The 22337-nt window shown below is 39.2% G+C and overlaps 1 protein-coding gene across 3 annotated transcripts in view; it reads left to right on the plus strand.

Annotated features, from left to right (window-relative positions):
- Window positions 1–1990: 1990 nt before the first annotated feature.
- Window positions 1991–22337, plus strand: part of LOC140951105 (transient receptor potential cation channel subfamily A member 1-like) — a 29750-nt gene continuing 9403 nt past the window's right edge. The window contains exons 1-6 of one of the 3 annotated variants that reach the window (XM_073400342.1): window positions 1991–2164; window positions 3754–4117; window positions 4736–5073; window positions 11225–11498; window positions 13420–13750; window positions 16170–16366. In XM_073400342.1, coding sequence (XP_073256443.1) covers window positions 2122–2164; window positions 3754–4117; window positions 4736–5073; window positions 11225–11498; window positions 13420–13750; window positions 16170–16217 — 1398 coding nt within the window. In that variant the 5' untranslated portion in view covers window positions 1991–2121 and the 3' untranslated portion in view covers window positions 16218–16366. Of the gene's footprint in view, window positions 2165–3753; window positions 4118–4735; window positions 5074–11224; window positions 11499–13419; window positions 13751–15013; window positions 15230–16169; window positions 16506–22337 lie in introns of those variants that run through there. The other 2 variants (XM_073400334.1, XM_073400326.1) reach the window with 2 other exon arrangements.

A 22337-nucleotide genomic window follows, 5' to 3' on the forward strand; every position in this document is an offset into this window, starting at 1 on the left:
GTACGACTTAAACTCGAAGGACAAAAACAATCCTTTGCATGCTATAAGGGAGGGTTGCCCCGGTAGTTTCGAAAACGAAGCACTCGAAAACGAAGACCGAAGCACGAAGCACCCAAAGTTCGAAAACGAAGCACCCAAGTTCGAAAACGAAGCACCCAAAACTCGAAAACGAGGCACCCAAAACTCGAAAACGAAGCACCCAAGTTCGAAAACGAAGCACCCAAAACTCGAAAACGAAGCACCCAAATCTCGAAAACGAAGCACCCAAAACTCGAAAACGAAGCACCTAAATCTCGAAAACGAAGCACCCAAAACTCGAAAACGAAGTACCCAAGATCGAAAACGAAGCACCCTATCTCGAAAACGAAGCACCCAAAAAACTCGACACCGGTCTGTCCTTTATAAACACGAGACCAATGTAAATACAGCAGAAATCAAGCGCGATAACGAGTATTCGATAACGACTCCAATGCAGTTCAAATCTACTCAAGTTGTAAATGCATTTCCGCCGCTGCGTGGGAGGCCCCATTGGGAGGCTATGTTTTGGACGTGATCAGAAAACCGAGAACGCGCAAACTATTTCTAGAATGTTACTGTATTGCCAGTAAAAGCCAATCAGGCGTTAGTCTCCTACACACAGCCGTTCTTTGTCTAGTCACGGCTGCGTGGGGGACTAATCAGATGTGAGAAAATCGCAAACACTAACGGAAATTGATTTTGTTGTAGTTGAAATTTTGTATGAATAATAATAATACGCGCGAGCCTCACACTCCGTTTTCAGCCTCGTTTCAGACCTTTTGTGTTACTGCTCACGCGTACTTGAATAAGCCAAAATCTGCTGACGGACAGTTTTGAAGTCTACATAAACATGCATGTGTACCGAAAAAACGCATATTAAGGTAAGATGTATCAAGTATAGCGAGACCAATAATAAAAGTAATACATTATATCCCATCTAGAAACGTTCAGTTAAACAGTTGGCAGGCTCTTATAAAACCTTGGGATGGATTTTGTGGACCTTTGGAGGTGCGGACGCATCCGCTGCCTCCACCTGATTCGCATTGCGTCATGCAAGACGTACAGCCTACAGTGGTTTCGAGTTTTGGGTGCTTCGTTTTCGAGTTTTGGGTGCTTCGTTTTCGAGTTTTGGGTGCTTCGTTTTCGAACTTGGGTGCTTCGTTTTCGAGTTTTGGGTGCTTCGTTTTCGAACTTTGGGTGCTTCGTTTTCGAGTTTTGGGTGCTTCGTTTTCGAGTTTTGGGTGCTTCGTTTTCGAGTTTTGGGTGCTTCGTGCTTCGGTCTTCGTTTTCGAGTGCTTCGTTTTCGAAACTACGGGGTTGCCCTAGTATTTTAAAAGGCTTGAAATAATAGTGTCACCTGACATCTATAAATAAAGGTCTTGAAAGGCAAATAAAAGAACCAACAGGTAATAAAAATCAATGCAAACAGCTAATTCCTTATTAGAACTAAAGCTGTGGCGAGCGAAGGAGAGAAGGTATTTCGAATTAAATCACCTACTTACGTAATGACCTTGTATGTCGCTCGAGGTCGCCTTATTGCGTACATTCATCAGATTCATTCTTACGTAAAGGGGTGATTTTTGTTAAGGTTTGAATTAGCACGTAATTAATACTTTTATTCCAAAAAGAATGATCACGGTACCGTAATAATGGAAAAACAAAACTAAAACATCCTCCAGCAACTATCAACTGTTTGGAGTTTGCACCGAGGAATTCTTTTTATTTTTTGTAGGGGAAGTTGTCTCAAATATTGATGTTGACAACTGACACTTTCAGTTGGTAGAGCTGATCAATGTCATGGTGAACGTGTTCTTTATTATGGCCATGATTAGTTAAATAGCTGAAAACAATGTAACTCCTCCGCACGAACCATAACCAAAACGTAAGACATCACGTGCCACAGTACCTACTAAATTCTAGATAACTCGTTAATCTATTATTTTACCCTGTTTAACATTTAATTAGACACGTCATAAGCTATCATCTATTTTCATCGGTTGGATTTAAATAATAAGGATTGCACTGTTTGACGCAAATTCGGTGCGTTCATGACTGAGACCTTATGAGTGATGAACTGGTGTTAGCTTTGCCATAAAAAGCTTGATGTCGTCCACATATCACTCGATTGCTGACAACAAGGGGAAAGGTAGGTCTTTTATCTTAACCTTCGTTCTGTGGTTCTTGTATATCTAAAGTGGACAGGTGAGAAACAATCGATTGACTGACGGAAAATTAATCTACAGTAACACAATTTCCTTCTGTACTTTCTAACGCTGTCTTCTAGAGGTAAAAAAATACGAAATGCTGACAATTTTGAGCAAGCAACCTGTTTGGAAAGACCAAGAGTTTAGGTGGTGTCATAATTAATTTAAATAATGCAGGTAATTTTTCGGCATTTGCATTTATATTAATTTCTATCCCAGTCAAGAAAACTAGTTGCTTTCCAAAGCCCAGTCAAAATCAAAAGAAAGACCGGGCAATAAGAATTGAGGTGAGTTTTACTTCGCTAAAAGTGCAAGGTGTAACACAGGTAAAGAAATCGTTGATCCGTTTACTGAAAGAAGCGAATGATTTATAACATTATATTGCGTTAACGATCATGTTCCTAATATGATATGTCATTCAGTAGCAGCTGGTAAGCCAAATAACGTAATCAGTTGATCATCTCCTCGATTTTACACCCTGAATATCCTCGCAGCTTAAAAGCTGGAATGTAAAAGTCAAAATAGCCACAGCCCAGGGAATAAAAGACGAAATAACGATATTTTGCTGATGTCAGTTGGGCAGTGAATGTCGTTTTTTATTTTTTATACAGGTGTTTGTTAAATAGGAAACGATGTACATCTAAATGAAACAATAAAATTCACTGAGTAAGCTATATCTTGTACTTCGGGTACGATATTGGCCCTTTCATTTTACGGCGCCGATAGCTTTTATTTCCAGCCGGGGTATTTAGGCTCTCGACCAATGCTAATAACATCTAAGAGGCGGCCTAGTTTGCAAAATAAAATTGAAATGAATACATTAAATTTTTTAAGCAAATTATACACGATCCCAACTATGTTATTTCGTGACTCTAAAACGGTGCAATCTACTGCCTACAAATTGGAAAACAAAATTTCTCGGGGTGCTTCCCTAGTCTGTGTAGCAGGCGGTTTTCCTATGCGTCCTTCGTTTGCGTTTTGTGAGTAGTATTAAAGTATACTGCCGCGCGAAAGCTTACCTGAGCTCAGACGTAAAAAAAGAGAGGAAGGGGCGAAGGAAAGAAGACAGACCCTCCCGCATCGTTTTCTCGGTTGATCTCAGTTGAGCTATTCCTGCAGCTGATCTCTTTCTTAACGATGGGCACGAAAGAAAACCAACCAAAGAGTGTGTTGCCCTGACAACCCCGCAATAATACTGATGATGTAGCAAGTACTAAGTACCAGCTAGGAGAGTGTAAAAACTGGGGATAAGGGTCAGGATTGGACTGCTACAGAAAACCACGCGATTAGGAACAGCCAGGATTCTGAGAAGGGAGCTTGACTTCTAAGTACCAGGACTCCAGGAGAATGTCCCCAAGGGACCCCTGGTTATTGGTTATGACTCGCTTCCTTGTGATGGATATCGGCATGAGAACAGCCAACCCAAATAGACAATAATGATGATGATATTTAAGATATGGCACCAAAGAAGAGTGTTGAAGAGCTCATCAAGATCATAGCCTAATGATCGTCTTGTTCCTTTATTCATTAGGTAGTCCCGAACTTTCTTCGATGCGTACGCAAGGCAGTAATATGTCCCTTTCTAAGGTGGGACCTTTGCTTTACAGTGAATCGATCGAACTCCTTTCGAACCCAGGAAGCACTAATGTAAGAAGGAAATTGATTCACCCAATGCAAACGAACCGGGATTTTCAAAATGGCTTGCCCCTGGACTTTAACAATGATGCCCTAGAAGAAATGGAGAATTTAAATAAAATTGATCGCGACGGTCTCTCTGCTATTCATCGAGCTGTTCGTGGTAATAAGATTCAGACTGTCAGAATTTTGTTAGATTATGGTGCGGATATCAACTTGAAAGACAAAGATGGATTCACGGCACTTCATGCTGGCGTGAGGTATGTGCGTAAAAAATGTTCAAGTAAAGGGCTTAGAAAAACATCTAATGGTTCTTCACACTAGCTGATTCAAGAGTGCTAATGTATGCCAGAATATTTTTTTCAGTTGTATGAATGAAGGATTCAGCTGTTGGGACCTGATATTACAGAGAAAGTATTGGTGATTGAAAATGGTTCTCTATAATTTATTTAGTTGTGTTGTTGTTGTTGTTTTTTATATCTGTTCATGATAGAATTACCCGCCATTCTTTGATAACTCCTACAAAAAACACTGTATATGAACAAGTATTGTTTTTTGGCTTACTTATTGATCAAAACCTAGTTCCAAGTCATCGAAACGCTACACGATGAAACAATTTATCCAATTAAAGGAGATGTGTCACGAAATTTATAAAACTTCGATCAAATAGCGGAAATTGCCAACAAATTGGGTGAAACGTAAAACTAACCTTCAAAACGTTAAAAGAAAATACAATTCACCCAGCAAATACAGAAGGAGGTGCGGACGGGCAAACATGAAGAAGATTGAAACGGATTGCAATTGTGGTGTTTGAAAACTTGTTAGCCTAACTTGTTAGCCTATGCAGATTCTCAGACGCACGGTTTGGTTGATTTTAGGTTTGAGAGGACAGAGATTGTTCAACTTTTGCTTGAAAGAGGCGCCGACCCAATAATAGCAAACAATAACGAAATGACACCGCTGGATTCAGCTGCACGTACAGGGCTCGTGGAGTTATGCACTCTTCTGCTCAAAGAATTGAGGGTAAAATATCACTTAAACCATAAAAGCATAACTCCGTTCTTTATGGCCTGTATCAATGGCAGTCGAGAAGTATGCGAGTTGTTTATTAGACATGGGTTTGACGTCACTGCCCACTGGATGCAAAGAACCACTCCTCTCCACATTGCAGCATTTCAAGGGCATAAAGAGGTTTGTGAGCTACTGATTGAAACAGGTAATATCTTGCTGGACATGTATCATGACTACATAGAGACGGAAATATATAATGATGGTATTATTTCTAGGGATGCTCTAAGCCTCTTAGACTGTCTTTGGGTGTTTGCCTTACCCCTATTCAGACGGAGCTTTAATTAGCTTCCTGAGAGGGCGAGGGAGAGAAAGGCCTTGACTTCATGTTTTTTTCTCAAATCAGTCACCGAAAAACTTGGATTACACCAGCAGTTATAAAAATAATAAATTTGTTGAAATATTGCCAAATTAAAAACATGGCTATAAATTCGTTTGCCACGGTAACGTCAAAGTTAATGTACACGTATTCCAACTTTAATTAGTATATACACACTCAGTGATCTTGGTGATTTAAGAGCGGATGTCAGTAAATATCGACCAGAGGTCTACAAAAGTGAAAAATCGAAAATTCTCAAAAACATTCACAAAGTAGCACTAGCAAAGCTATTAACATAAATGTAATTTTTACTTCGATCCGATAATTATTTTCCACGTACGGGGGGGTTATTGGTTTCGCGGCTCTCGGACCGGGTTTTCCAGGCCCGAGACCATGTGTCACAAAAAAATCGTTTTAAAATTCAAATCCATTGTAATGTGGACAACAAATAACTTATTCAGAAGAGTACTTAATTGCACACATTCTAAGTGGTGATTTATTCAGTTTGAACAAAAGTGTAATATTTTGGAGATTTTTCGTTATTTTCAATATTTTGAACGTTTTCGTTCAATGAAAAAATGGCAAATTTCAAAGCCCAAAATCGTCGACTGGTACCTCGATTTCAGTAACGAGTCTTATACCACGTTAAAGAGCGTTATCTCTTCTTTCAAAATCTGTTTTCAAAACTACGGGCAACTTAAAAGAAAATTGTTGAGGCCAAAAAATACAAGTAGTACTTTTCTGAAATTTGAGCTTTCCAGACGCGGCGGGCCGATGCTAAAAACTTGGAAAAATACAGTAAGAAATCAGTTTGAGCAATAGTGGTTTCATGTTATCAGCTTTCAGAAACCAAGACGTGTTTATACACCGATCTGATATAAATTAATGCCGTTTGCTATCAAGAAAGGCAGATTTAAGCTGTCAACTCCTGCCAAGTGCACCAGTCACGTGAAGTTGTCAAAGGGAGGGCAAAGCACTAATATTAAAAAGTCTTAAAATTCAAAACGTTTTACGTCCATGAAATCAGATTTTAGCGTACAAAACAATGTTGTGAATGTCTCTTGTTCGTACCTTAGCATGGTGTTTCCATTTATTGGAAATGTCAAGTATCCACACCGGAGAACATACCAAACAACAACGTTTCAAATCCAGGCACCGAAAGATCGTAAACGGCAAAGATTGCGTTACATTTCACAGAACGACCGCTTACCACTGTTGTCACTCCTTCTTTCGCTGGAAGCTACGAGGAGTTTTCATTCCGTCATGAGTGATTCTTGATCAGCGTTTCCTTGAAAGTACGACCCAGACAGGTGATAACTGAGGACGTTTCGTCAAGACTCCTATTGTTCAGTTTCAGGCTTTAGCAGGTGCGTAGTCAGGATTTTTCCGGAGGTATGCCCAACTTTTTCTACATCTTCTTCCCCCCCTCCCCCCCCCCCCACCCCAAATCTCAACATTTTTTGAAGGTGCCTTTATTAAAGGTGGGGTTAACGGTTGTAAGCAAAAGCATTTTTGCTGTTTATGAAACGACACAACCTCTAAAATTCTTTAATTCTGTCGGCTTGTTATGTTCATTGACGTCAACCGTTTATCATTAATTCAGCTATTAAAAATCAAGCTTGTAGTACCTCCGACTTTAGTTTACAAATTACTCTTTTTACCCCTTTTTGTCACATTATTTTTGACAAAAGCACCACATATTGACGTAATTGTGCCCTGCTTCGTCTACTCCGAAGACAGGTCGTGGAGAAAACAACGCGTTCACGCTTTACATCATCAAACTTGCTATATACGTAAATCATCCAAGATTCGGTTCTCCAATTAATGTCGTCGCTTCTCTGGAAACCGATTTTTTTTAGTTATGTTTATTTCATTCTATTTTTCTTCCTGAACGTTTTCGGGTACGCACGTGCAAACCGTGCGTACAAGTAGCTACGCCCCTGTTTAGTCTCCTTAGCCCTGAGCGTTTCTCTCTTGCGGTTTTCGCGGGAGTTCAGGATGTGGTCCACCCAGTATTTCACGTCTCTTTTAAATGAGAGGCAGCACTTCTTGTTTACCGTTTCGTTATCAGACAGCGCTTAGGCTCTTAGCCTTTCATTTAATTTTGATCAAATTTTTATCATTTAGTTACTCAGTATACGTTCGATCCTGTCCTTGTAAACTTATACTTTTATACTTTAAGGGAGCTTAATACCTATATTAATTTTTTCTTCGTTTAGTGTCGTCCAAAAGACCCAGTTTTTTGGCATTTTTTTAAAAAGCAAGAAAAAGAAACGACAAGGTTTATTTTTTTTGGACTTAGATTTATTCGTTTAATCTAAAAAATTAGCATTATAACATCATTTCGAGGCATAAAACGTTCGGTGGTGTATCCTCTTTGCTTTTTACCCTTTTTGGGCCTTTTTTTATGAAATTGACCATCAAATTTTCCGCCATATTGAGTTTGTGTCGATTTGGTGACCATGTCTTGTTGTTTTCAGTCTCCACGGCAATGATGCTGGTGTTTCAAGCCTCCCGTTCTCAGATTTCTTGTAATTTTTTTTTCACCCCACCGACCGACGCACCCAAAACCAGGAAACCTATTCGACGCTAAACGAACGAAAAGGGGATGACCTAAGCCTTATGGTTTCTTTTTGGGCTTCCTCACCACATTGCTTCTGCGTGTTTCTGTATACTTGTCTTTTGCTTTGTTTTGTTCTTTTTTGTCGGTTAAATGAACTGAAACAGTACAAATACCCTCAATATTCCCTTTGGAGGTTCTCGAACGCCCATAAAAAAAAATGAAAAACGCGATGATTTATTGACCGCAAGGGCAATGGGGTGGGGTTAGGGCTCGTTTCTGCGCTCCGGTTCACTCGTACGCTGTCAAATGGTCCCGAAATACAAAATGAAAAATGACTGTGGACAGACTATTCACGTCTAGACATCAAGCATCTTTTAAGATGGGACTTATCGCCTCCCCCTGTTCATGGAGTTGATTCAAGGTGTTGACGTTAATTTCGTGATGCCCTGCAGTGTGCCAGGACATGTTTCAAAAGGGCCTTTCCAAAGGTACGGAGTCCGCCGTCACCTTGTCAACCGTGCGAGAAATGATGTACTTCACAAAAACAAAGAAAAGTTATTTTCGATTTGCCCCGCCCCCTACCCCCGAAAGTCCCCGACAGGACCGCTTCAAAGTACTCCCCATGTGGCTGCGCGGGGGATAGTAACAGGTCTACCTAATTGCACCGTGCATCAATGACAGTTTAGCTCAATCAGAAACCCCTTTTCCCTGGCTAGTTCAAGGTGTGTGCACCTCCTTTAAGCTGTTGTTTTCGGTTCTTACTGAAATTTTTGATCTTGAGGAAATTCACACCGACAGGAGCAGGTTATGGGCTTTTTTCCTAGCCCTTATCCTACATCACGGGAAATCCCTCAGGTTAGGGAAGAATTCGATAATCCTTCCATAATCATCCATTTTTTCACCGCGTGAATTAGGTATTTTTAGCTTATTTCGTGGAAATACTTTTTGCTTCAAATCCAGGGTGAGCTTTTAAACACATTTTTTAAGCCAAATGGTTTTTGCGAGAATCTGCTTACCCGAACTTTTCGCATAAAAAACGACAAATACCCGAAAAAAGCTCATGTTGGTGGTGGTGGTGGCATATTTCCGATAAATTCAGTTCAATGTCTCGTGAAGAAGAGTTCAGATCCGTGCCGCGCGCCACTCGAGGCAAGCGTTCCGTCGAAATGCGAGCCCAAAAACAGGTGGTAAGCGGTCAATCTGTGAAAAGTAACGCAATCTCCGTCGTTTGAGAGCAGCCGAAGATGCTCCTGCCGATGCTGTCCTTGATGTTTTTTATTTCCAGTATCTAGGAAACCCATGCTAAGGTATGAAACATACACTCGTAGGCATTGTTCTGTCCGCTAAAGTCTAATTCCTGGACGCAGAAACGTTGTGCTTTTTGAAGTTTATTATTGTGCTTTGCCCTTTGACAACCTTACGTGACCGTGCGTTTGGTAGCAGAAGATGGCTAAACTCTGCTTTTCTTGTTGGAAAACGGCTTTAAATTTTATCAGATCGCTCGATAAACACGTGTTGGTTTCTGATAGCTGATAACGTTAAATCACTGTTGCTCAAACTGATTTCTTATTGCATTTTTCTGAGTTTTTAGCATCGACCCACTGAGTCTGGAAAGCTCAAATTTCAGAAAAGTACTACTTGTATTTTTTGGCCTCAAACATTTTCTTTTAAGTTGCCCGTAGTTTTGAAAACAGATTTTGAAAGAAGAGATAACGCTCTTTAACGTGGTATAAGACTCGTTACTGAAATCGAGGTACCAGTCGACGATTTTGGGCTTTGAAATTTGCCATTTTTTCATTGAACGAAAACGTTCAAAATATTGAAAATAATGAAAAATCTCCAAAATATTACACTTTTGTTCAAACTGAGTAAATCACCACTTAGAATGTGTGCAATTAAGTACTCTTCTGAATAAGTTATTTGTTGTCCGCATTACAATGGATTTGAATTTTAGAACGATTTTTTTGCGACACATGGTCTCGGGCCTGGAAAACCCGGTCCGAGAGCCGCGAAACCAATAACCCCCCCGTATGTGGAAAATAATTATCGGATCGAAGTAAAAATTACATTTATGTTAATAGCTTTGCTAGTGCTACTTTGTGAATTTTTTTGAGAATTTTCACTTTTGTAGACCTATGGTCGATATTTACTGACATCCGCTCTTAAGCAATCTGATTGGTTCGCTATATCGGACTATTCAACAATATTCACCTCCTGGCGAGTGGATAATGTGTGAGCTCGGTGTTTTTCCCATTTTTTTAGAGAACAATCTTTTAAAAGTCGACAAAATCCTAGCGCTGACTCTTTTTAAGGCAAGAAAAGATTTGGAAGGATTCAATACGGCGTTTTTCAATTTACTGTAGCTGAGTTTTGTGCTCGATGGATTGTTTACAACTCCCCTGTATTCGCGTAGAAGAAGCCGTTTCGTGAACTCAGCGTTTTCTAACAAGAAAATTTTGGCTCAAAAATCGGAGTTTATTTATGACAAACAAATTTAAAAGGAAATGTCTGCAGAAATTCTTCGTTTCAAGTAAACAGGAAAAAGAATGATACAGGAAGACGACGTCTTACCTCGAGCAACCGAGCAGGCCATTTTTGTCAGCGCTTCATGTGAAGAACGACACAACAAGCCCTTTTGGCTATAAACTTGGCGAGTCAACAGAAAACAACAAAGCTCCACTTTTCTTCTCAGGTAAGGAAACAGTTCAAACTTTTAGCGGTTCCATTTAAGCCATTAAGCTGTTGTTTGCGAAATGATAAACTTGTGAATTGCCATGTTTGAAAATTCTGCAAAGATCTATTTTTAAACTTACGATCTGTCAATCAGATTGTACTTTTTAATGGTTTCCTCTCTGATTTTGTTGAGATCACTTCGTGTGTATATACTAAAATAATTATCCTTTTCAATCTCGGTGAATAGAGGCTTTGGAAATATTTACCTCGCCGCTTTCGCGACTCGGCAAATATTTAGCCACTATTCACCTCGATTTCAAAGAATAATCGTTAAATATTCCCAGATAATTTTTAGGAAACGTCGCTAAGTTTGGTAATTTATTCGACTTTTTAGCGACGGGAGGGGGAGATCAAAAGCCCCATCCCGGTCTGAGGAGGGTTGAGACGCCAGTTTTACAAAAATTCATACGATTTTTGTGATTTCATGGAATTCCTAAATAAGGGGTATATTTTTTGCGTTAACTAGCCCTTATTCCATTTCCCTTAAAAATTCCAAAGGGCTGCAATTGATCAGTGCACTTTATAATACCTGAATTTAATGTCCATTGAAAACTTTTTAAGTTGTCTAAAGTACAAGCAAAATCGAGTAAATATTGAAGTTGCTTGTTGATAATTTAAATTGATTAGATTGTACGTCTGAGGGTGAGGGGTATTAATTATAACTAATCTATTTGTTATAATCAGCTTCTAAAGAGTTACATACGCTAGAGGGTTTTGTAAATTTCAAAGACTCAGAAGGCAATACCCCTCTTCACTTCGCCTGCATCGGAGGACATGGAGGTGTGGGGGAGCTTTTATTACGCCGTGGCGCGAATCATGAGGCCGTTAACTTCTTGGAATCTGCTTCTCCGCTCCATTTAGCGGTGAAACAGGGCCACTTTTCCATGGTACAGCTTCTTTTTATGTGGGGAGCAGTTGCTGACGTCAGGGATGGTAAACAAAGGACACCGCTTCATAGGTATAATTACGTAACCTATCTGTTTCTGCTCTATGGAAAAACTCCTATTCGTGTAAACATTTGTTCTATGTCTCTGTTGCCAATTGTTTTTTGGGTTTATAGGCTGGAAATAAGTTGCAATTTGCAGAGCTTTCTAGATAAAAACGGCAAAACAGGAAACAATATTCCATGGAAACTGTTTTACTCTATATTACACATCAAGAATGAGCGGAAAGAAAATGGACTAGAAATAAGTCTCTAGATGTTTTAAAGTATTGTCTAAAGCCTTTTGTGTCATTCATTTTGACCTCCTCTCCGGTGGAGAGTGTCTGACGCTGCATACGTTTGGCTTGCAGACTACCTTTCCTTGCTTAAACAAGTGCCAGTAGTCAATTTAGGGTGTGTTCTGTCAGACCACCTTTTCTTGACAGCTCACATGCCCCAGGGCTTTATTTTCTGTTTCGGTGTTATTCACGATGTACGAAAACGAGTTACTTTTAATTCCTAACCATTGCAACTCGATGGGGTATACATTACAGTACAGTTAAAGTCCTCCAGATGGTAAACCTGTTACCGTGGGGTTGCACTTGCGACTACACGGTCGACCAGTGCAGCGAAACCACTCTTATCTTGTGTAGACCTCTTTGCCAGCTTAATGGGGACATTTAATAATTTAGCGATATTTATCCAAGGGTCCCGTTTGTATGGCTGCCTAGACTTCGCAAACAGCATCTTGTTTGTTAGCGTAGTGTTTGGACAACGTCAAACATCAAACATGACCAATATTTTGAATATTGGCTCCAGATCACATTTCTGAGACTGTTTATTTGTTATGTGTAGAATGTCTGTCTTGGTGCATCGGAGTCTGATTTCTGTATCCTCTGCGTCTTCAGGGGTTGGGAGTCTACTCCTACCACCATTAACCATTTGCCTCAATAACTTCAAGCCTTCAGTCTTCCGCTTGTCTGTTCCAGCACTTTTGTTGTTTTTAAATGTCTTTAAGACATGTTCCATTTCCTCTAATGTTGGTGGATCTTCGTTCACCGTAACTTTAACATTCTCTGAGTGTGGGAAATTCTCTGGTTGAGCTCGCTTTGGTGGCATTTCAAGTTGCGGTACACGTGTAGCATAGTGTTCTTTGAAATGTTCTCTATGTAGAGGGCAAAAAGATTCTTTCAGCTCTTTCCCGCCTGTTAACGTCAGTGACGCTGTATTCGTTCTCTCAATCATGAACTTTCAGAGACCTCAAGATGGTGTTACATAAACTCGTTGTTGATAAAAACCTAACAAAACCAAGCTGCTGGATGTTAAGATCCCACAGTTAGCTCGATGTGTGCCATTGTCATCGGTATTCCGTCGGTAAAGAAATCAAACCTTCCCCAGTTGACAGTGACTTGGGTGTTTTGGTTGACTCGTATCTCACCTACAGTGATGACCGAAGAACAAATTAATACTGGCTTCTAGTTATATCCTCAGGCTAAAACGTGCCTTATGATAATACATCGTACTTTCTTAAGCTTAAGGTCGCCGATGGGATGGTTCACTCTCTGTGCTCGGCTTCCTTATCTTCGCGTACTTGTTTGGCTGGTTTTTTTATTGGGCCGTTCCAACCTGCCTCGTCCTTGGGGGCAGGGGGCTAGTGTTTAGTTTCAATAAAGTCTCTGTCTGTGCCAAACAATTGATTTATGTGTCCTTTATTTCGATCTTTTCTGTCCTGTGTTAAATGGTTTAAAAAGACGCCTTTTGTTTACTTACATTCTAGGGTAACTTCATCTTTCATAATTTTGTAAAATTTTAGCAGTCTTGCATAACGCGCGGGTAGGCGTAAGAAGCCTTTACACTTCTTGGTGTTGTTGCACTGAGTGACCCAGACTATTGAATGTAGCACAGTTATTATCACAGGATTTTAAGCTCAACGGCCTCTTTTCCTCTTCTTTTCTAGCGCTGCAGCATTCAATCACGATAAAATAGTAAGCTTTTTACTTGAGTATGGGGCTGATCTGGAAGCAAAAGGGGTATTGGAAATGACGCCTTTTCTAATGGCTGTGACGCACGGAGCAGTCGAGGCTGCCAGGGTGTTGGAAAGCCATGGAGCTGACATTTTAGTAACTGACAATTCATTCAACAGTGCTATTCATTTGGCTATCATATACAGAAAGTCTGAAATGTTAAAAACGCTGCTAGAAATGGACAAAGATCACCGTTTAACAAATATGACGGACAAAGATAAAAAGAACGTTTTTCACCTTGCCTGTGGACAGGAGACTTCTGAGGTAACTAACACTTGTATTATGCCAAAGTTTAGGTTATCAGCGACCAATATATATATTTAGTATACGGCTACAACAGTACGCACTTTCTGATTGGCTGTTTTCTTGTAATGACCGGGCATTACTAGTTAGGTGTCCAAAGCATATACAATTTGTGTTTAACTTGATAGCGAACATCCTTATGGACATCATTGTTATAAATGGTCAATTGACAGCTGTCAAAAAGGGTATCCGCTGACCAGTGTCACATGACCGTATCTCGGGCTCAATTGTGCAACTCACTGAGGTGTTGTACTTTTTAAAGTTATCAGCTGACCTGTTGTTGGTTTTAATTGATCGCAGGCTCAGATCCATAATGAAAAGGCCATATAATAAATAACTTATTAACCTCGTCCTTTCAGTCATTACAGGGAAATCTCAGAGCTCGGCTTTGATGTATTGACCTCGCTATCGCTCAGTCAAGGCATCAAGGCCTCGGCCTGAGATTTCCCTGAAATGACCTCCCTCTCGGTTAATAAGTAGTATATAACACTAGGACGTAAATTGACTCTGTACCTTCGATAAGGGAAAAAGCTTAACGCCTAAAACGGTGGAAGAATTGCTACGAATTGACAAAGATGTAGTTCCAGTAGTATCTAAGGACAGAGACTAAAAACCATCATTGAAAACTGGATAACATGGAGGTGACTGACGCTTACGTGCCAACGTTAGTTAACTTACGATATATTTAGGGCAAGAAAATATTATGCGAAACAAAGTATCGAAGAGCAAGCGAATGTTTGCACTACACTGTAACCAAAAAGAACGATTTCAGCCCCAAAGTACCTGCTGGCCAAAGTCTGATTCAGCCTATCCTAGAGCTCTTTGGGCAAATTATGCCAAAACAGCCCCATCAAGTGCCTACCTATTCCAGCCGACACTGGGACTCGTTTCACCTCTTGGGTCCAGATCATGATCAGCTCTAAGTAATTAGTGAGCTAAATCAGACCCAAGAGAATTGGACTGTATTTTACGCACCAAAAAGGCCCTCATTTTCCAGGCAAAACAAATCGTTTTGATTTATAATGTTTATAATACATTTAGTCTGTCGCAATTCTCTTCTCCCTTGCCACTGAAAAAAAAAATGAAAGAAAGAAAAAATCAGTTACTTTGACCCAGACCCCTATCATCTAACCGAGATGTAGGTTGATTCGCTGCTATCAGTGATAATGCTTCCTGTCTTTTCGTTCGCTGGACGTTAGTCTGTCTCGTACATTTCTGTTTAAGATTTTGACAATCCTTCTGGAAAGTGATGCGTCTCCACCGAACGATAGTGACATAAATGAAAAGGAACCCCTCCACATCGCAGCCGAGAATGGTTCACTAGATTGTGTGGTGGTGCTCGCCAAGTACGCATTCTTTGGAAGCTGTGTGAATAAAAGGGAAGCTCGGGGAATGTCACCTCTTCACTTGGCTGCCAGTAATAAACACGAGTAAGTAATGATGGCGTAAATAGCAAATCCTTGCCATTGTTTTAATTTTTGTCCTTGCTTCAGAAGTTTTTGGTGAGGACGAAGAGCCATGAGCTGTTTGTCTGAAAACGACACCGTCACTATAAAGAGCGAGTTGTGAAAATGGAAGGAATTTTATTTAAAGAAGTCTTCACCTTTGAAGGGAAAGGGATTTTGTTGACGAAATCTCTATAATTTTGTGCTCTAAAGGGTTAATGAAACTTCGGCTAACCCAACTTCATTATCATCAACGGCAGTAGTTTAAGTTAACCTCACACCCGCATCCACTGTCATCTTACTTTTTCAATGTTATAAGTAGATTAGCCCCCTGATCCAGGAGTTCACTTACTGGTTTTAGTTTTCGCTAACTGAACTCTTGGAAGAAACTATTAGTAGGTGGAATATGATGGTCCGAGTACTTGTAGTCCTAACACCTGACATAGGACTGTTTTTGACAGTCACTGACGTTTGGATAACCTGAAAGGCTTTAATTTTATAGTCAAAGTGAGTTGATACATCAATTGACGTGAGCAACTCACTTTTACTCTGAAGATGACTACCGCACAGGCTGTCGAAACGTCAGTCACTCTCAACAAAGTACTATCAGGATTCACCCAGACGATCAAATTCCACCTGCTTGTCTTGTGAAATGACTCCAGAGCTCAAACCTTTCACTGTGCCATAATGTTTCCCCGCTAGGAATTATTATTCTAATTCTTATTATTATTATTAAATTTCCCAATAAACGCTTGAACTCCTCCTTCTCCCTACCGCGTGGCTCTACCAGAAAAAAAAAAGGATCAGCAACAGACACTTAGGTGCACAGAACGTCTAAAAAGATCTGCAGTTAGCGTAATTTATGTATCAAATGGACTTGTTGTTTCTAGAATCAATTTTTCTCATTTTGCCTACCTTGTTTTTTTAAATTTCAGGAGAACATGCGATTTTCTGATATCAAAGGGTGCCGACGTCACGGCTAAAGACAAAGACAACATGACGCCCCTTCACTTGGCTGTTAAGGCAGGCTCATTAAAAACAGTAAATGTACTAACGAATTGCCTTTTGCCGAGTACATTGGAAGAAAAAGATCATGAGGGAAACACGCCACTTCATCTTGCTTGTAAATACAACCGTCTGGATGTGCTGCAGTTTCTTTTAGACAGAGGAGCTGATGTTACGGTCAAAAATCAGGTAAACATGACTTGTCTAGATGTAGCGATCGAGTGGGAAGCAGAGGAGGTGGCAAAGACACTCGTGAAACATCAGAGGTACGTTTATATAAGGACTAATAGTGAGTATGTTTTTCCTTTAATATCAACCGATGTATCTATTGTTATTGTTGTTATTATTATTAGGCCTACTCTGGGACCTTAACTCGCCTTAACTCGCCGTAACTCGCAACTTGAGATTATGTTCAAATTTCCTTATCTCGCCTTAACTCGCCTAAACTCGCATTATCTCGCACAAACTCGCCCAATCTCGCCACTGCCAAGTGGATACCAATTTTAATATCTCATCCTACTCTCAGTGTAATTTCACAATTACTCCATAAAGGGAAGATGCCAAAGAATACAAATTTCAAAAGTTTAAAAAATAGTGATTTTTAAGGAAAACAGGGTTTTTACCTTTAAAAAAATATGTACTTGACCAATCCCATCCTTCTGGAATTTCCAATAGCCTCTGTGGTAAGGGTATTTCACCACTAAAGATTCGATGAGGTTTTTCTTACTTAACATTGTCATGCCTTGGAGTCACAACTGGACTGTCAATGGAACTACCAGGAACAGCCTGAACATGCACTAACTCGCTGCCTAAGAAAAGGCTTCAATGCTAAGCATGGCAGAAATTCCAGAGGCATGGGGTCACAGGGTCTAACAAATCCCACATTCACTGTTTGTGTTTTGGTCCACAAAGTAAGTGACATTAACTAAAAGCACAAACAGTGAATCCACGAAAACGTTTTCAAAAAATAGTTTAAGTTTTAGTCTTACACTTCTACGCAAGACAAAGAACACTCTAAATTCAAGATTGCTTTGAATCTCTCAATTGAAGAAAAAATATTCTCCTATGATTTGTTTCTAATTTTTGGCTTAAAATAAGAAATCTTGAATTTAGAGTGAAATACAAAAACATAATACCAGAATATCAAATGTTTAGTTTTAAGCTGGTTAATGATTTACAAAAAAAGTTTACTTGTAAGATCTTGTAATGGAAAGTTTAATTACTTTGCAAATATAATGCATGCAAGCTGTTTATGACATATGAAGAGTAGTAGCATACGTATCATCTTATAATCTGATGAAGCTTAATAAGGATTCCAGCTGACAATCATCAATGAAAGGCTAGGATGTAGCCAGAATCGAGAATCCTTTAAATAGTCCACATACTGATTGCAGTCCATATTTCTTATAAATAATTCTTATAAATATTTACCTCGTACTAGAAGATCTGTACATTGGTTCAACGTGACATCCTGTATGGCCTACATTGTAGTCAGACTGGCAACCATAACCCAGGCATGATTCAGAAGACTTGTTACATTTAGCCCTTAACTGAATAAAGGATTGCTAAAGGTACAATATTTTGCATTGATAGCCAACTTCATTCGCCATCTTTGAAATTACCCAGAAGATACTGGTAACTCGTGTCTTCCCAGGGCCCTCTCGCTCAGCCTATTGTCCTCGATATGCGTTCTGGGTAATTTTCAAGATGGACGGGAAAACGTCTGAAGAAAAGGAGGAGAACTCGTGCAAAACTTTTGATGTTAAATCGAGAAGTTTCAAAATGTATCACATGCAGGTAAGCTAAGCTAAAGCCTTTTACCTTTGCAACGTTAACTCTATAAAAGCCTTGTTGATCCCAGTCCACTGGCAAGTTTTAGGCTGGAAGCTTCAATGTGGCGTACGTGACATGAAAACACGCACAAAACGGCTGAGCCGGTGATCATTTTGTAAAAATGCGAAGCAGGAAAGATTCATCAGTGACAGCTCTTAAGAGTTTGGAAGACAAAGCCGATAGTAGAGAGTGTTTTCTTGTCAATCAAGTTAATTAAGGTATAGTCCTCTGCACAACTATGAACACTTTCTGACATTTTGTAAAAAACAAGTAAGCCTGAACAGAAAATATGGTCATTTATTTTTTGCTGTTTTGCCAGGCTAAGAATCATCAAGAGTTTACTATCAAGTTAGCTTGATCCTCCTTTCTTTTGTAGAGATCAAGGTGTCTCTCACAGGATTGTCCAAGTTTAAGGAGGGAGTTTCTAAAATATGGGAACTGCTGTCTTTGCGAAAAGGCATCAGCCTTCATTTGCAAGAAATTAGAATAGATTATCCGAGGAAACGAAAAGGCAATCATTTCTGGCAGTGAAAACAAAAAAACTGAGCTGGACTCCAAGGGAAACCATCAGTGAAGTGGAGAGAATGGATCAAATGGAAGACTTAAAGATAAGTCGTAATTTTCAAGGAGAAAGAAATTTCATTTCATTTCAGTAAAATTGATTGTGGCATAAAAATTTCCTCAGCTGAGTTGTAATTCGTCAGCTTCCCCGGATTTTTATACTAGTTCTTTGAAGAACATTGACAAAGACTGCAAAAACTTTTTTTTTTTCAATTCTGGAGTTAGTGATAACAATTGATGACATGTCATGTGATACCTATTATGCTCACCTGCCTATTAAAACATATTGTTATTGATTTAAAAAAATAAATAAAATAAAATAAAATATCCTACCTGTGCTTATACTAAAGCTACATTTTTTTTATCAATTCATGATTGTTTTGTTTTCATTTTTTTTCCTCACTACTGGTAATTTATTACTCTGCCAAACATTTTTTTTATCAATTCATGATTGTTTTGTTTTCATTTTTTTCCCTCACTACTGGTAATTTATTACTCTGCCAAATAATTATATAGCTTAAATAAATAATATATGATGATGATGACAATGATTATTATTATGATACAGCCACCAAATGGTCTAGTTTGGAGTCTAACTGCTATATAATTAATAAAGAACAGGACTCCATATCACTAGCATATCCATACTTAAGCTTGTCCAATTAGGAAAATATTTCAGTTAATAAATTTTATATTAACAAGATTTGGCTTCATTCAACTTTGGAGCTCATCTGAAATTTTTGGTTTAATTTTTTCGTAATTGGACAACATGGAGCCTACTATATATATAAGAGATACAAAGATTCCAAGACATCTTTATATGTATGTTACTAAAGCATATTATAAATTTTAAGCCTTATAACCTCAACATAAGATGGATCATTTTCCCTTAACTCGCCTTAACTCGCCTTAACTCGCACAAACTCGCAACTGATAGGCGAGCTCAATTTTTCCTTATCTCGCCTTAACTCGCCTAAACTCGCATTAGCTCACACAATCTCGCGGCGAGTTAAGGTCCCAGAGTAGGCCTATTATTATTATTATTATTATTATTATTACTATTATTATAAGTGTTTATTTATCTTACTAGATTAATTATCCCGCTCGCCCCAGACCTAGATTTATTCAAAATTAGCATAATACTATGTGTTGCGTTGTGTTGTGTTCTCAAAAAGGCGTGCTCACTGAAACATGGTGTCGAGAGGTGCTTACGTTTCTCGTCGCGGAGTTAAAGCCACTGGAAGCTTTGTTAAGACCAGCACGCCTGGAAAGTGCTCGCCAAGCTTCCAGTAACGAGAGAATGGAACTTCAAAACCGGAATGAATTGTTAACTTGCTGATTTTCACGGATTGATTGATGGTTGCGAATAATTTCCCCAAGCCTTCACCGATGGACATGACCGGCCACCTTGCGAACAACTGGTCACTTTTTCGTTTGCACTTCGAAAATTACGAGATCGCTACTGGCTTAATTTAAAAAGACAAGGAAATTTGAGTAGCTACGTCGTTGTTGTTATGGTAAAAGAGTGTTTCCGAGTTTTCAAGCACCTTGAGTGGCAGACAGCGATTGAACAAAAATCGGTCCCATTCTGTTATTTATGAATGCTTCAAATTCAACACTTGTGAGCAGAGCATAGGAGATACGGTTGCGCACAACAACTAGCATCGACAACTAGCTTGGAGTTGCAGATTCAAGTGTACGAGCTGGGATGCTTCAAGAACACAATCTTGCCGAGGAATTGATGACGAATCTACAGTTCAGCTCCTTGACCAGTGAAAAGAACTGAGTGTTAATTATGTCAAGCACAACAAAAAGTGGAAGATGAAAGAGAAAGAGAAAAGGTGAAGAACGAGGAGGAGAAAAAAAAAAACACTGTCACGTCCTTGTAAATAGTGTTGCGGAAAGCACCCAAAAATCGGAAGCAGTGTCCAGAGGTTAGTCCTCTTACCTGTTCCAACTACAAGAAGATCTATCATTTTGCAAGGGTTTGCAATAGAAAAAAACAAGCAACCAGAAATGATAACAAATGTGACCCTCCACAGGATTTTAATGCTAAAGGTGAAAGCACGCGCACGACACGCTTTCACTTTAAAACAAAAGAATTTATTTTAACACGCTTTAGCACGCTTGCAATCTTGCCTCATTAGCAATTTCTTTTGTTTCAGAGGACACGCTTGAGACAATTAACCGTGAGCAAGTCGAACAAAAGAGTGTGTTAAAGTTTTCAAACAAAAGCTCCGTGCGAAAAAGCACAACACGCTTTCAGTGTGCGCAAAAGCACGCAAGGCGTGTTATCTATAAGCTAAATAAATTTCCTCTACAAAAAGGAACCGTAAATGATTATGAACGGCACCCTTTTTTGGTAACTATCGAGAAAGAAATAGTTATACCTCAGCGATCGTAGCGATAGTATCTGATTGAAAAAACGTTGTCGCTTGAAAAGTATAAACAGTGAACGGTGTGACCTACTGGCTTTATGGATAGAACTATATTAGCATTGCAAAATCAAAGTTCTTTCTAGACATGTTTACTGACGAAGCTGTGCAAACGTTATCTTAACTTTCCTTAATTTAAAACACATTTGCAATTTTCTCAGAAACAGTGATCTTTCGGACTTAAGACACTTTCTTGCCGATCGCAGCAATCGCGATCAAATATAATAGAAATCATGAAGTGCCAGGATCGCTAAATTGTATTTATTGTATTTAGAGTACTAAAGTTCGATCCGAGAATTAAATCTCTGTCAGTCACACACTGAGAAAAGAGAAAAAGAACTAAATTAAAAGTAGTCCGCGTGAAATTCTTGAAGGCAATCATTTGTTCCATAAAGTTCGGTCATTGAATTAACTCATCGACCTCGATCTAAAGGGGTGACGGTCAAGCTACTCGAAGGTGATGTCGTTTGAAGTTATGTCGTCCAAAACCTGATAATATGAGTTTTGTCGCCCAAAATTCAAAGAAAAGTCGCCCGCAATCCTCCCTCATTCTACAGTGTTTTTAGTTTACAGATTCTTGTTTTTTTCGTCCTGTGAAGAACGAGATATAGTACAAGTTAACGGCGCTTGATTCGTCTTAGCATAGCGTAACGAGATATCTTCACATAAATTATGATTGATAACGCTTCGTTCGTCAGGGGTACCTGAGGGCGATTTCCTCCAAAATGCATCCTAGCATCATAGGACAACTTCAGTCTTTTCGAAATTACAAGGGCTTCAGCATTATTTCCCCCAAAAATTTAGCTTTCAATTGAAAGTTTTAGGAAAGTGAGAATTTTATCGTATTTTCGGTTAAGAAAATTTTAGGATTCCTTAATTCTCTACGAAAAATAGCTTAACTTGGGGAATGAAATGGAAAAAATTAAACTTCAGAAAATCATAAGGAATTTATTAGATAACCTTCGAAAATTGTGCATGCATGGAACGGTCATCTAGAAATGTTTAGCCTTCCTCAACCTATAGAAAATTCTAGGCAGTTTTTGTTTCTCCGATTTAATTACCTTCGTTCGTCTCAGCTTGGCTTAAAGAAACATATTAAACTAATTTATTCAACTTCATTTCTCTGTGCATTACTGCTAATAAATATTCCGGTGGCATAACTATAATTTTCAGGCGACATAACTTCAGTGCCTTGCATGCGATGGCAGGCCTCTTTGCGATTCCGGTCGAAAGCCTACAGCCGGAGGAATTGGTTTACACTGATCTCGC

Source organism: Porites lutea, chromosome 1 (assembly GCF_958299795.1).
Source record: "Porites lutea chromosome 1, jaPorLute2.1, whole genome shotgun sequence".
In the NCBI taxonomy this organism is placed as follows: Eukaryota; Metazoa; Cnidaria; class Anthozoa; order Scleractinia; family Poritidae; genus Porites; species Porites lutea.